At 46.6% G+C, this 14,920-nt stretch overlaps 1 protein-coding gene across 1 annotated transcript; it reads right to left on the reverse strand.

Moving 5' to 3' along the window:
- Nucleotides 1-10,004: 10,004 nt before the first annotated feature.
- Nucleotides 10,005-14,668, reverse strand: foxa1 (forkhead box A1). The gene is made up of 2 exons (XM_030045236.1): nt 14,452-14,668; nt 10,005-11,189 (listed from the first exon to the last, which is right to left on the reverse strand). Exons 1-2 carry the CDS (start codon nt 14,515-14,517, stop codon nt 10,005-10,007), a joined length of 1,251 nt encoding a protein of 416 aa, XP_029901096.1. The 5' UTR covers nt 14,518-14,668.
- Nucleotides 14,669-14,920: the final 252 nt, after the last annotated feature.

Here is a 14,920-nt window from a genome sequence, read left to right on the forward strand (position 1 = left end):
CATATATACAAATATATGCACACAAACCTACATAACCTACATAAAACCTCCATAAGGGTTAGGTTAATATCGAGAACAGGAGTTTTACAAAGACAAGGTGTGAAATACAAAAAATTAAATAAACAATCCAGCTGCTGCCGCTTTGTTATTTATCCAGTTGAACACTTATGTTTTTTGCACAAAACAAAACAAAAAAGCTTGGGCTCATTTTGATGCCTACTAACAGGGAACGTATGGGAACTTTGGTTATACTGGTTCCAAAATTTAAAAAGTTTGCAATATTATAATGTCGCTGTGGTAGCAGGGCGGCACGGTGGTGCAGTGGTTAGTACTGGCACCTCACAGTCAGAAGGTCCCAAGTTTGATTCCCGGCCGGCCACCCAGGGTCCTTTGCGTGTTCTCCCGTGTCTGTGTGGATTTCCTCCAGGCGCTCCGGTTTCCTCACACCGTCCAAAGACCTGCAGGTCAGGTGAGTTGGAGATATTAAATTGTCCCTAGGTGTGGATGTCACTGTTTGTCTGTGATGGACTGGCCACCTGTCCCAGGTGTCTCCCTGCCTCCCGCCCAGTGAGCGCTGGGATGGGCTCCAGCGACCCTTGTGAGGATAAGCGGTTTGGAAAATGAATGAATTAATTTTGGGAACATTGGTTCCTCTGATATTTGGATGCGGTGTTCTGTCATGGTGAGCTCTGAGAACATCGGCAATGTTTCCCTTTCATCCCTGCAGGTAAAAAACAAAATCTGTTGCCTTAACTTTAAGGGAACTTTGAGGAATGTTCTTTTAACATTTGGACGTAACGTTCCTTTACACAGCACATGGTGAGCGTTCCCTGTGCATCCATACAGTCACAGCAGAACGTTCCTTTGGGAACATGCAGGGAACCCCGGGGAGCGTTCCCATCGGCTCCTGGAACAGATGAGGCGACGTTTCGTGTTTGGGACTTGAAGGAACTCATTCACATGTTCTGTTGTGTTCTGCTGCTGAAATGCTGCAGCGCACAGTGAGGAACAAGAGACAGAACATGTCACACTCACACACACTCACACACACACACACACACACACACACACACACACACACACAGGACAAACAAGAAGCCGGCAGGTGTGTATGATTGACCAATCAGAGCAGAGAACACATGAGCATCATTAGGAACATAGAAATGAAAAAATGTTACAGAACAACAACTGAACATGTTCTGGTTCTAACCCTGATCACACACACCTGATGCTGCGTTACTATGGTGACATGGTGTGTGTGTGTGTGTGTGTGTGTGTGTGTGTGTGTGTGTGTGTGTGTGTGTGTGTGTGTGTGTGTGTGTGTGTGTGTGTGTGTGAGTGATGTTTATTGTCTTTTGTTTTAATTCTTGTCTCATGTTGAACTCACTGTGAAAGTCCAAACTCGACTGTTTCCTCCCACCAGTGTGTGTGTGTGCATGTGTGTGTGCCTCTCTCTGTGTGTGTGTGTGTGTGTGCGTGTGTGTGTGTGTGTGTTTCTATTGAGGGAAGCCATATTGAACAAACTGCTGAATCTGCTGCTCTGCCTGCAGAGAACATGAAGCTGACGGCTTGAAAAGAGTCACTTCACATTCGACCTATTCACACACACACACACACACACACACACACACACACACACACACACACTCAGCGACATACACACTCTCTGCTTTGCATACTAATACTGTCCAAACATCAGGGGACTGAACTGATTGGTCGACCTTTGCTGCAGTCCAAACACACACACACACACACACACACACACACACACACACACACACACACACACACACAAAATCACTGCATTCTTATGTTTTAGGGTTCCTGATGTCTGTCTGCCTGTCTGTCTGTCTGTCTGTCTGTCTGTCTGTCTGTCTGTCTCACCTCACCCTCCTGCACGTCCTTCAGCCTGTGTGTGTGTGTGTGTGTGTGTCTGTGTGTGTGTCTACCTCGTGCTTGCTGTGTTTCTGTCTATACGTTCGTGTGTGTCTGTATGAATGTGTTTTTGTGAGACCCTCTCCAGCAGCAGCCCCCCTCCCCCCAGGCTGGTTGTCATGGCGACGTGACAACTTGGGTGTCCTGGTTTTAATCCGGTGGGTGTTTCTGCAGCCGCTAATCCTCCTTGTCCAGAAGAAAGACTCAGTTTGTTGGAGCTCCCAACTTCTGACGCCACCTGGGAGAGGCTGTGTGTGTGTGTGTGTGTGTGTGTGTGTGTGTGTGTGTGTGTGTGTGTGTGTGTGTGTGTGTGTGTGTGTGGGCGACATCGATCTCTCTGATCTTGTTGTAACTTGCATGAAATCATTAAGAGAGCTTGCTATCTGCTGTAGCTCGTATGTCTGTTGTCCTGACAGAAAAACCTCGTATTGTGACGTCGTCATCAACAAACTCAAAAGACACAAATTTTATGAAGAATTCAGAAAAAACTGAGACGATTTCAGTCCAGCCGCCGGAGCCGTCAGCCACCGTCAGCCACCGTCAGCCACCGTCAGCCACCTCACCGTCAGCCACCGTCAGCCGCCGTCAGCCGCCTCGCTGTCAGCCGCCTCGCTGTCAGCCGCCGGAGCCGCCGGAGCCGCCATGGCCACCGTGGTGATTGGCTGGTGATTGATGATTGGCTGGTGGTTCACTAGTGAGTGGATGTGGTTGGTGATTGGCTGGTGATTGGCTGGTGGTTGGCTGGTGGTTGGTGATTGGCTGGTGGTTGGCTGGTGGTTGGTGATTGGCTGGTGGTTGGCTGGTGGTTGGCTGGTGGTTGGTGGTTGGCTGGTGGTTGGTGATTGGCTGGTGGTTGGCTGGTGGTTGGTGGTTGGCTGGTGGTTGGTGATTGGCTGGTGGTTGGCTGGTGGTTGGTGGTTGGCTGGTGGTTGGCTGGTGGTTGGCTGGTGGTTGGTGGTTGGCTGGTGGTTGGTGATTGGCTGCTGGTTGGCTGGTGGTTGGTGGTTGGCTGGTGGTTGGTGATTGGCTGGTGGTTGGCTGGTGGTTGGTGGTTGGCTGGTGGTTGGTGATTGGCTGGTGGTTGGCTGGTGGTTGGCTGGTGGTTGGTGGTTGGCTGGTGGTTGGCTGGTGGTTGGTGATTGGCTGGTGGTTGGCTGGTGGTTGGTGGTTGGCTGGTGGTTGGTGATTGGCTGGTGGTTGGCTGGTGGTTGGCTGGTGGTTGGTGGTTGGCTGGTGGTTGGTGATTGGCTGGTGGTTGGCTGGTGGTTGGCTGGTGGTTGGTGGTTGGCTGGTGGTTGGTGATTGGCTGGTGGTTGGCTGGTGGTTGGCTGGTGGTTGGCTAATGGTTCGTGATTGGTTGGTGGTTGGCTGGTGGTTGGCTTGTGGTTCGCTAGTGAGTGGATGTGGTTGGTGGTTGGCTGGTGGTTTGTAATTGGCTGGTGTTTGGTGATTGGCTGGTGATTGGCTGGTGGTTCACTGCTGAGTGGATGTGGTTGGTGATTGGCTGGTCGCTGGTGATTGGCTGGTGGTTTGTAATTGGCTGGTGGTTGGTGATTGGCTGGTGATTGGCTGGTCGCTGGTGATTGGCTGGTGAGTGGCTGGCGGTTGGCTGGTGGTTGGTGATTGGCTGGTGAGTGGGTGGTGGTTGGCTGGTGAGTGGCTGGCGGTTGGCTGGTGGTTGGTGATTGGCTGGTGAGTGGCTGGTGGTTGGCTAATGGTTCGTGATTGGCTGGTGGTTTGTAATTGGCTGGTGTTTGGTGATTGGCTGGTGAGTGGCTGGTGGTTGGCTGGTGGTTGGTGATTGGCTGGTGGTTGGCTAATGGTTCGTGATTGGTTGGTGGTTGGCTGGTGGTTCGCTAGTGAGTGGATGTGGTTGGTGATTGGCTGGTGTTTGGTGATTGGCTGGTGATTGGCTGGTGGTTCACTGCTGAGTGGATGTGGTTGGTGATTGGCTGGTCACTGGTGATTGGCTGGTGAGTGGGTGGTGGGTGGTGATTGGACGGTGAGTGTTAACGCCACAAGACCAAACACTACAACATATCTCCTAAGCATAAACAGGTGTGGTGGGATATGCCCCGCCCTTTAATGCCCAGCACACCTGGATGAAAACAGCGAGTGTGTGTGGCCACGCCCCCTGCCGCTGCATACAAAGTTAAAATAAACACAATTATTTATTGTACAAAGAAATGTAAAGTTTACATGTCAGACAGTGTTCTTCTTCTGTGGTTTTCCCTCATGTTTACCCAGAAGTCTGCAGGCTTTTGCTCCACCCAATCACAGAAGCTCATTTCACTAACTGACCGGCTGGTTGGTTGGAAGTTTTATGCATTTAAAGCCCCCATGAAATTTTCTTTATTTGATGTATTTCCTGTTGAAACAGGAAGTCTGGGAGAGATGATTATGATGTCACTGTTTAAGATGCTGAGTTTGACAGGAAATAGAGGTCATGTGATTTCATTTCATGGGACTTTAATGTCTCTGCTTCACTGTTTCTGTTGTATTTAAATGTTTTTCAGCTTCAGTCTTTTCACCTTGCACCATGTTTTCATTTTAAAAATCAAAGTGTTGTATTTTGTGAGTGTGTGTGTGTGTGTGTGTGTGTGTGTGTGTGTGTGTGTGTGTGTGTGTGTGTGTGTGTGTGTGTGGAGGGGTCTGGTTAAGTGGACAACAAAACAAGTTTTTATTGGTTTTAATTAAACTGGCTCCAGTGGGCTGAGAGCTGAATGGACTGTTGGAGGAAGGCTGATCCAGTCACCATGACGACGCCAAATATTTTTACTCATCCCTCACTTCCCACTTCCTCCATCCATCATCATCCATCTATTCATCCATCACCCATCTATCCATCAAGGTAAGGCGTTTGTGAGTTAATTTAATGTTTCATAGATGCTTTTTCAAATTAAAATGTCATCATTTTCATTTCAGTATATTTCACTCCTGGCTTTAGAGTGTCCCTGTTTCTAAAATGATTTATTTCCTCCATGTCATCTGAGTTTAACAGAGTCTTATGTAAAGAGGTGTATTCCTTACAGGTAACAGAACAGGGGTGTGTTGCACCTGCAGGTAAACACTGTAATAAATACTTTAATAAATACTTTAATAAAAGCCACAACAGAGGCGGCAGCAGCAATAATGGCACATTTAGTGTTTGCTCTGGGAGCTCAGTTATTTTTCATTTAAAGCTTTGCCACAATATTGCCTGTCATTTTCCAAAAAGCAGATTTTAGCTGGGACGGTGTGTGTGTGTGTGTGTGTGTGTGTGTGTTGTGGTTTAGATGCTGTGTTCACGCCTGTGGAAATACACATGTAGATATACATTTATATTTATATTTATATTCACAGAATCTAGTTAAACCTGCAGCTTTGGTGAAGTTTGTCCGTTAACCAGCCTTGCTGATACAGCCAAGAAAGCCCTGCCAATCACTCCACCACACACATACACACACACACACACACACACACGCGCGCACAGGCTCTGTAATGAAGACACACACACACCCTCGACAGCCTGGACCACCAACCCTTCCCGGCCGAGGCATATTACCAGCACACAAAGCCCTAATAAACTTCTTCCGTATAATTTTTAATGGAAAAGCAGCTGCTTCTTAAAGCAGATTTGGGATTGAGACCTCTCTCTCTCTCTCTCTCTCTCTCTCTCTCTCTCTCTCTCTCTCTCTCACTCCCTTTGAAAATCCTCCATTCTTTTCCATTCTTCTGTCCTCTGTGATTCTGGAGGGTATTGCTTTGCTCTTTTCGTTGGCCAAGCACAATTGTGTTATTGGAGATAATTAATTCAATCCCCATCAAAAGGCATTAGGGTCCCCGGGCCCCTGCTCCTGGCTTTCTAGCTGGGGAATGAAAGGCGAGGGGAAGAAAGGGCCGAGGGCCGTCGTATTGTGGCCGACATTTTCCTCCATAAGGCCAGAGAAAGGGCCAGGGCTTTAGATGCGCTAACTAGAAATGATGTGGGGCCCCGAGCCGCCGGAGGGCCCCGTCCCACACTACCCCGCCGGGAACATATGTCCCATATTACTGAAGGCTGGGTGGCACCGAGCGGCCGGCCGGGCCCGTCGCTTTAATGTCTGTTCATCACAGGAAATATTGTTCCTCTGGCTGCTGCAACAGCCAGTCAAACCCTCTCTATCAGCACCAGCTCTACTTTTCTGCAGGTTCCATGGCAGCGTTCCTCACATGGAACCGCGCGGGGTCAGGACGGTACCGAGGCAGGGAACCCTCACCTGGTGTGTCAGCACGCTGCACACCGAGCACGCCCGCATGCAACAACAGCACCAGTACACGTGCACACGCTCACGTGCACATGCACCTACCTGCTAATATGTGAGGACATTTCAGTATTTTGACTCATCCTGGGACGTCCTGAACGTCTCGTCCGTCAGCCGCTCTGACAACAGGCGGGACAGCCAGCGCAGGCAGCAGCAGGAAGTAAATCACATATAAAACGAAAAGCAAAAGTCAGGAAGCCCCTCAGTTCTCAGAGTCATGTCCCTGTACTGCCGCCTCTAAATAAAGGTACCTGCTGGAATGGTTCTTGAATCATTTCTTTAAATGGTTTCAAGGTGCCTCAGACAGTTCTCTGAGGAACCAGCCATGGTTCCTCAGAGAAGACAGAGAAAAGGAACGGGAAACTCTTCTTTCTCATTTCTTAAAAGGCTAATTATGGCGTCATCTAGAACTGAAAATAGTTCTTCACAGCGGCAGAGAACCATTTCTTTAAATTGTTCTTCGCCAAATCCTCAAAGGTGCTTCAAAGACCTATGAAAAAATCTCTGAGGAACCAGAAATCATTCTGAATGGATTTCTGGTTCCTCAAAGAACTCTTCTTCTAACCTCTTCTCCGAATCAAGAATCTTTTTCAGTGTTTTTTCTTTTCTTTTTTTTTTCTTCTTTTTTTTTCAGGTCATGAAGGCTGGCATTGAGTTAAAATAAAAGTTGACACTGGAACGTTCTGCTTAAATTATACAACTCTGAATCTATTTTTTTTTTTTTTTTTTTTTTTAGAACATCTGAACATTTCAATAGAGAAATGTGTTTTGGACTCAGCCCTTCAGATGGGTTCTGCAGCTCAGAGCCGAGCATGAGGAGGCTGGAAGGTTCTGCTTTGAACTGACCTGTTTCTGGTTTGGGTTCTGGGTTGTTCTGGGTTGTTCTGGGTTGTTCTGGGTTGTCTGTCTGTCTGTTCTCTGGAGTTTTGCTGTGCGCGGCGTCTGGCTCGGTGGTTTTGTGCGGTGCAGCCGGTTGGTGTTTAAACAGCCGCTGGCCTGAGCCGCAGCAGCTGAGCAACCACAGCCCTAAACTCTGCGGAGGACCCAGACACCTCCAGGAGCGAGAACACAGAGCCTCGGATCAGGACGGGGAGGTTCTGCTTTGGACACAGCAAGTCACACCAGTTTAACTGTTAGAAATGTTCTTTTCTTGTCATTTTTCAAGAATTTTTTGAAAATGTTCTACTTTTTGCTATTTTTCCCCTAATTCTCTGATGAATTAATCACTTTCCCGCTGATTTCTTTGATTTACTTGATTTTCTTTCTAAAACGTGGGAAAAAGAGCAAGAAGCAAATTAGCAAGAAATGACACAAAATTTGCAAGAAATTAGTCAAATAAGATGACTCGAAAATCAGCAACAAAATGAGGAGAAGTCTGTGTTTCTAATCTGAAATCCTGACGTGACGTTTCGGTCCGTGATGCTGGAACAAACACCGAGAGAAAAGTTCGAGGAGCCCGGTCCCCTGCAGGACCCTCAGGGCCCCTGGGGGTCCCCGCACCAACTTTGAGAACCTTTGAAGTGGCGCCTGGTGTGAATATTGATTTTAGTTTTAATTTTAGTTTTAGTTAGCCTTTAGTTATAGTTTTAGTTTTAGTTTGTGGCTCCGCTCGTTGACCCGCAGATGAACTGCGGAGGAAATGAGATTCGATCCGGATGTGCGGACTCGCGCCACGCGCAGCAAATTGAAAACTGAAATTATTTATTGTTTTCAAATGTCAGCGCGTGACGGATCCGGTTGTCGCCGTTTAATTTTCCGGCGCGGCCCCGTTTAGCGCGAGCCGCGGGGCCTCGCGCCTCTCATAATCACACGCCAGATTAGCGCCACTTGATTTGAATTGGAAGCAGAAAACACGAGGATTAACCGGCGGAATGCGGGTAATTACACAGACTGAGGCCGAAATAGGCTATTTTATTCATAAAATAATAAAATAGGATCGGCGTTTTAATTAAGCCTTGGAGAACCGAGCACACTCAGGTGACCTCTGTCAAAAACATGCAGGGGGAAGATGAAGAACAAATCAGAAAACAGAAGAAAGAAAAAAAGAAAAGAAAAAAAGAACAAAAAAGAACATAGAACCCCAAATACACAATAAATGAATTACAAGAGAATTAGGCCTACCAGAACATTAGGCTAGAAAAATAAAGGTTTAAAAAATACAAGGAAGTATTATAATTAAGTCACGCTGAAATTAAATTACAATAAAACTGCCATAAATTATCGAAGAAATTCCTTCCAAAAATAAAAGATATCAAGTGAATTTTGCTCAGAGTGAAATAAAACCTTTTTTTTAAATAATAAAAGCCCTGCCGGCCCCGGGCCTGGTTTTCAAAGGACTAACCAAGAAAAGAAAAAAGGGAAAAGAGAAAAAAAGGAAAAGAAAAAAAAAAACATTTTTAATCAAAACAGATGATGTCTCTTTATAAGCTAAATTGTTCAGATTTATTTTGCGCCGGCCTGTTAAATACTCACTGCAGGAACACATCTCCCTTCTCGGGAGATTTTTTTAAACAAAATAATACCATTTAATAGGCTATCTTTTTTAGGATATCTTAATATTATTATTTTTTCATCTGAATTGATGCAATAACTGTTCCTTCTGTTTTCTTGAGGCCGAGTCCTCCGCCGCCGGTTCTCGGCTCTTTGATTCTCCGATTTATTTGCGCATCAGGGGGCAATTAGCGGATAATTACAGGATAATTAAACACATTTCAGGGCTCCGCGGCCAAAATGTGCGTGTCGAAAAAACCCCGATCAAAGTCAAATCTGTTCAGGTTCACAGCCCGACGTGTAGGTTACGGTGGACAAAAAGAGCCGAAATCCGGTTACAGCAACACTGACTCACACTCCTGTTGGGTTTGGCTGCCGCCTCGCATTCATCCCGGCCTGCAGACAGCCTGCAGCCTCCAGCAGACACACACACACACACACACACACACACACACACAGACACACACACTCAAACCACACACATACATAACCACAGGAAAAATGAAGGAAAATATGAAAAACGCAATTTTCCTCTGGAGTGACTTTAGTCACTTTGAGCGTTTGAGAGGAAAAAACTTTGAGCGCGAGCGGCCGCACACCGCCGACGGACTGAACCGGAAACCCCTGCAGCACAACATGGCATTTTTCATCATTTAAAATTAAATATTAGCTGACACATTTTTTCGTTTTCACACATCTGCTCGAGTTGATCAAACGACGTAAAGACACGCGACATTTACGCACCAAACAGCCGCCCCGTGCCAAAAACTTTGGTCTGCAACACTTGGATGTAAAGCATTACAACAATGCGTGAATAAATCTGATTTGTTTTTATTTGAAAATGACAAGAATAAGTTAAGAACATGCAAAAGGGAAACACACAACGTGGACAAAAAGGCTTTGCACAGGAACTCAGCCATCCTCCGCCTGCGACACCGCGTTTCCTCACGCTTTCATTTCCACGCGCCAGGCTGGGAAATATGCTTGTCAGAATGAAACCAAGGCAATGCTCAAATGTCAGAAACACCCATTTTTTAAAAAGTAGAAGAGCCCATCCTTCATTCATGCACATTAATAAGTCATGGACAGTACTCAGAGGAAGTACAGCAGCAGGCTGCACAATGCTTTTAAATACACGAGCAGTGAAGTACAAGTGGCTAATATGCAGTCACTCCAGGGTGACAGGAGCGGCAAGGAGCCGCCCTCAGTCCCGTGAGCAGTCCGCCATGCACCGGGTGCATGCACAAACAAAATGTCCTCCTCCTCCCTCCTGTTGTAGAAAAAGTGCAGCTGATACTACGAGGTGTTGAGCAGTGGTCTGGGGTACACGCCCTGGTAGTACGAGGCCTCCAGAGGCTCCACGGTCCGGCCCCCGAGGCTGGATGGGCCCCCGGGGCCATAGGATGAGTACTGCAGGGCCTCATAGGCCTTCAGATCCAGTTTGTGCTGCTGCTCTGAGGATGACATTAAATTATTGATGGAGAAGGGGTGGTTAAAGGAGTAGTGGGGGTCTCCTTTAAGGTGCAGCTGGGATTCGTGTGCCATGGAGTGGGGGGGCAGGGAGAGGGAGGACAGAAGCTGGGAGCCCGATGAGAGAAGCTGGGCGCCGGGAACTTTGAGGTCTGAGGTGCCGCCGCCTCCCCGGAGGTCGAGACCGGGAGGGCTGGCCGCCTGGCCAGACGGGGGCAAGGTGGGGGGCAGGGAGGACGAGTCCAGCAGTCCCGGCTTGACGCCGCCAGACTCCCCGGGAGGAGAAGAGCCTCCACCCTGCTCCTTCCTGCCCTCGCCCTTCCCTGACAGCTTCTTCTCACATTTGAACCTCTTCTGTCGGCGCAGGTAGCAGCCGTTCTCAAACATGTTGCCCGAGTCGGGGTGCAGCGCCCAGTATGAGCCTTTCCCCGGCTTGTCCGGGGAGCGAGAGACCTTGACGAAACAGTCGTTGAAGGAGAGCGAGTGGCGGATGGAGTTCTGCCAGCGCTGCTGGTTCTGTCTGTAGTATGGGAACAAGTCCATGATCCACTGGTAGATCTCGCTCAGTGTCAGCATCTTGCTGGGTGCCTGCTGGATGGCCATGGTGATGAGAGAGATGTAGGAGTACGGCGGCTTGGCGTGCGGATAGCTCCGCCGGAAGGCCTTGTTGTCCCGGGAGCGGTTCAGGCCGCTCTGGCTGTAGGCCATGGGGCTGACAGCGGGGCTCATGCTGCCGTACGGGTTCAGGCCCATGGAGGCCTGCTGGGCCGACACCGAGCTCATGTTGGACGGGCTGAGGGCTGTACCCATGGTTGCCACGCCGCCGCCCAGGCCGCTCATGGCCGCCTGCGCCGAGCCGCCCATCCCGGCCATGGCGCCAGGGCTCAGACCCGTGCTGCTGTACGACATGTTGAAGGAGCCAGAGGTGTTCCCGCTGCTGGACATGTAGCCTGACATGGAGCTCATCCCGAGCCCTGAGCCCATCCCGCCGCCCGCCATGGGAGAGTACACCTGTACACAGAGACACCCGTTAGATTCACCCAGTTGGACCAGCACCTGCCCAGTTACACCAGCAGCCTGTCTCATGAAGTTCCAGTTAAATTATGAAACTTGACTGATGACTGGATATTATCATTGATCAGTGTGATAAATGATCAGTGTGTTTTTGTAAAGGGGTAGCTGTGGGCTCTTGCAGGTTTTGGGAGCGCTCTGCGGTGTGACGCTCAGTGAGGCCAGCCGGCTCCCTGCAGGTGGAACGAAGAGGATGTTCTCAGGCTTTCTTTATTCTACAGATCTGTACAGAAATATTCCAGTCCCATAAATTGTTCAGGTAATTGAAAATGAAATCAACATTTCAGCTTGATGTGCACACCGCCTGTTGCTTTTCTTTTTCATGACCAAATGGAAACTGATGTGGCTGGAACTGAGAAAATAATATCAGTGTTTCCCTCTAAGAGTCTGTATCAGTATCAGTTCCCAGTGCTTTAACCCTCTGGTGCATGGCGGTCACTGCAGTGGACAGCTGTTTAAAGTCATTTTCTCCTAAATGCAGTGGTTTCTATGGTGGAATTTCATATCAGCTGTTAGAATGCTCTCTGTTGCTCTCCTCCATTGAGGTTTATGCAGAGACTGTCAATTCTTGTTGCTGAAAATATATTAATACCAGTATCATGACATGGTAATACCAGTCCTGCATCCTTAATGAAGTATAAACACATAAGAAAAAAATCTGGACTCAGGCTTTCATAATTCATGCATCAAAGGGTCAATGTGTATCATGTCAAATATTCCCGGTCCAGGAAACTGAGTTATATACAATAATATAAATATTAATACAAATACAGCTCTCTATTAAAAACAATATAAAGCCTAAATCTGACATGTTTGCCTCTTTTCACTTGGTGCTGGTTTGGCCACTGAACATCCATTTCAGACATTTCAGCTTCACGGTGACATTTTGTTGTTTTATCGTGGCAGAAAGTTTACGAGCTGCTGCAGCTTGACACGTTTTTCTTCAAGGACTTTATGGAATATTTCATGGAACGGTCACCTTTTATCAGGAAGTTCAGTGTACTGACAGGAAGCCTCCGAACCTACACGGTCGCCGCCGGGGCGCTGCACCGGGACGCTGCACCGGGGCGCTACGCCGGGGCGCTACGCCGGCCACACCTTCAATCTACCGGCCGCACTATTCTGATGGGTCTATTATACGTTCACAGGATTTCCTGGAACACATTTTCACTGAGCGTATGACCCTGCTGAAATGATGATGGTGGTGATGAAGATAGCTTGGACTTCACTGGGCAGACTGTTTTGCTGGCCGCAGTTTATTTTTACTGGTCTCACTGAAGGTGTACTGGACACACTCCAGCTTCAGGATTTACATTTCACTTCTGCCAGAGTTTAGTTTTACTGGCCGCGCTTCAGCCTCACTGGTCTGACTGGTCCGATTTTTTACATTTGAGCAGCTAAAAATGAGAACAGGAGAGAAACACACAGAACCAACGTTTTTACAGTTTGTGACCCAAGTCTGATGATTTATCACACTGAGATGACAACAACAACAACAACAACAACAACAACAACAACAACAAGAGAAACAACAAGAGCAACAACAGTAATGGAGCTCATGGCTCTGGCTGACTTCTGCTTCACTAAATTAGATTTCTGATTCTGATTCAAATAAAAGTTTCTGCACCCGGCCCAGGTGGACAGACAGGTGGACAGACAGACAGGACAGCTGTCAGTTTCTTCTGTCTGATAGACAATAAAATAAATAAAGCATTTCAGTGAAAATGTAGCTATATGACGTTATAAAGTATAAATAAAAAATTTCCATTCTAATTGTCTTTGTGAGACACGCACGTGTCTCACAAAGAATAAATATAAATATAAATAAATAAATATAAATAAATTATATGTACGAGATGTATAACTATTCTCATGATTAATTATATATTATTGAAATAGTAAAGATTTTCATTAGAATTACGTTCACAATAAACACTGTAGTATTCAGAGCTGAATATGATCACAGTCACACTGACCGCCCCGTTCAAACGGCTCCTTCGGTCTGACATTAATAACGTAACATTTACATTATAACTCTTCATGTAATATTTAACACACGCTATGTTTATTAAAAACTACTTATATGAGATGAATGACCCTGAGCTTCTCCGTGACCGAATTCATTGTGAAATAATAATAATAATTACATTATAAATATGTTTGTAGCCTAATAAATGCATTCAAACACACTGAATTATATATATATATATATATATATATATATATTTTTTTTTTTTAAATCACAGCTGTCATTTTAATAAATAAATTCTAGCACATAAGAAATAAAATATTTACACTGTAACTGTCATTATAGCAAATGTAATTCTATTACATTAAAAAAAAAAAAACGTTTTCGTTGTACTGTAACTATAATAAACTAATTTTTACACTTAACAAATTTTCATAACTACCTGTCATTAACTCTATTATAACTATGGTTATAGTAAAAAAAATCTTGTCCGTAATAATAAAATATTTATAATCTAGTTATATTTACAATCTATCACTTTAGAAGCACGTAACATCACATGAGATATGAAAACACGCTGCGCCAGTTTGAACAAAAGACTCTCAGCTGCTCTTCTGACCAAAAAAAAAAAAAAAAAAAAAAAAAAAACTTCCTTCCGAGGACAAATTAAGTTTTATTTTCCAGAACAAATTCAGGGCCTCCGTTTGATCTTTACGGAGAAAATCCTGTTGAGCACCTCGCGATTTTCTTATATGAAAGGATCCTGTTTCCTATTGATCGATCAAATAAAAAATGATAATTCAAGAAGAATCTGAATTAAAAATTGTGTGTATAAAATTTTAAACAGTGGTTTGTTCACAGTAAAGTCGCCCGTGCGGGTTCTGGTTTGAGTTATTAAAGCGCTTCGAAATGTTCAGTTTGAACTGAGGGATCCTGTTTCCTATCGATCACGTAACCAAATAATCACTAAAGTATCAAGGCTGTGTCTTGTATTTAATACAGAATAATTTCGTTATAATAATAAAGTTAGCATTTTTTTCCTCCAAAACAAATTCAGCTTCTTTTTTTCTGAACTGCTTCATGTTTTCAGGTTCTAGTTTCAGGATCCTGAGTTCACGGAGCGCGAGCCTGATCTGACCGCTCAACAATCGATCACATTACAAAATGATCGATAAAATTTCAGGAAACCTGAGTTGTGAAGTGTTGGGTTTCCTGCGGGTGGAGTTGACCGACCTCCTCGCTGTAGTAGCCGCTCCAGTCCGGAGCCTCGTGTCCTTCCATCTTCACCGTGCCCAGCATGTCGGGAGCCCGCAGCGCGTCACCATGCAGCTCCGGACCCGGGAGAAGACGCTCCTGTCCGGCCAGAGGTCACCGTCCCGTCCCGGTAACTGCTGCCTGTTTGCCGTCCCGACCAGCCCGCCCGGGCGGAGCAGGAGGAGTCAGAGAGAGGAGGCAGAGAGAGGAGGCAGAGAGGAGCGGAGCAGGTGTGTGGACAGGAGAGAGGAGAGAGAGGAGAGAGAGGAGCAGTGAGGAGCAGTGAGGAGGTGTCGGGCTGACCTGCGGGCTCATGTCCCTCCTCCTGCCGGTCCTGCCCACTCCGCCCGTCTCCTCCCTCACATCACATCACATCACATCACATCACGTTTCATTCCTTCACACGAAACTTCACTGCTGTTACTATCACCATCAGCACGGCTGCTAG

The sequence above is a fragment of the Myripristis murdjan genome, chromosome 22 (assembly GCF_902150065.1).
Source record: "Myripristis murdjan chromosome 22, fMyrMur1.1, whole genome shotgun sequence".
Lineage (NCBI taxonomy): Eukaryota > Metazoa > Chordata > Actinopteri > Holocentriformes > Holocentridae > Myripristis > Myripristis murdjan.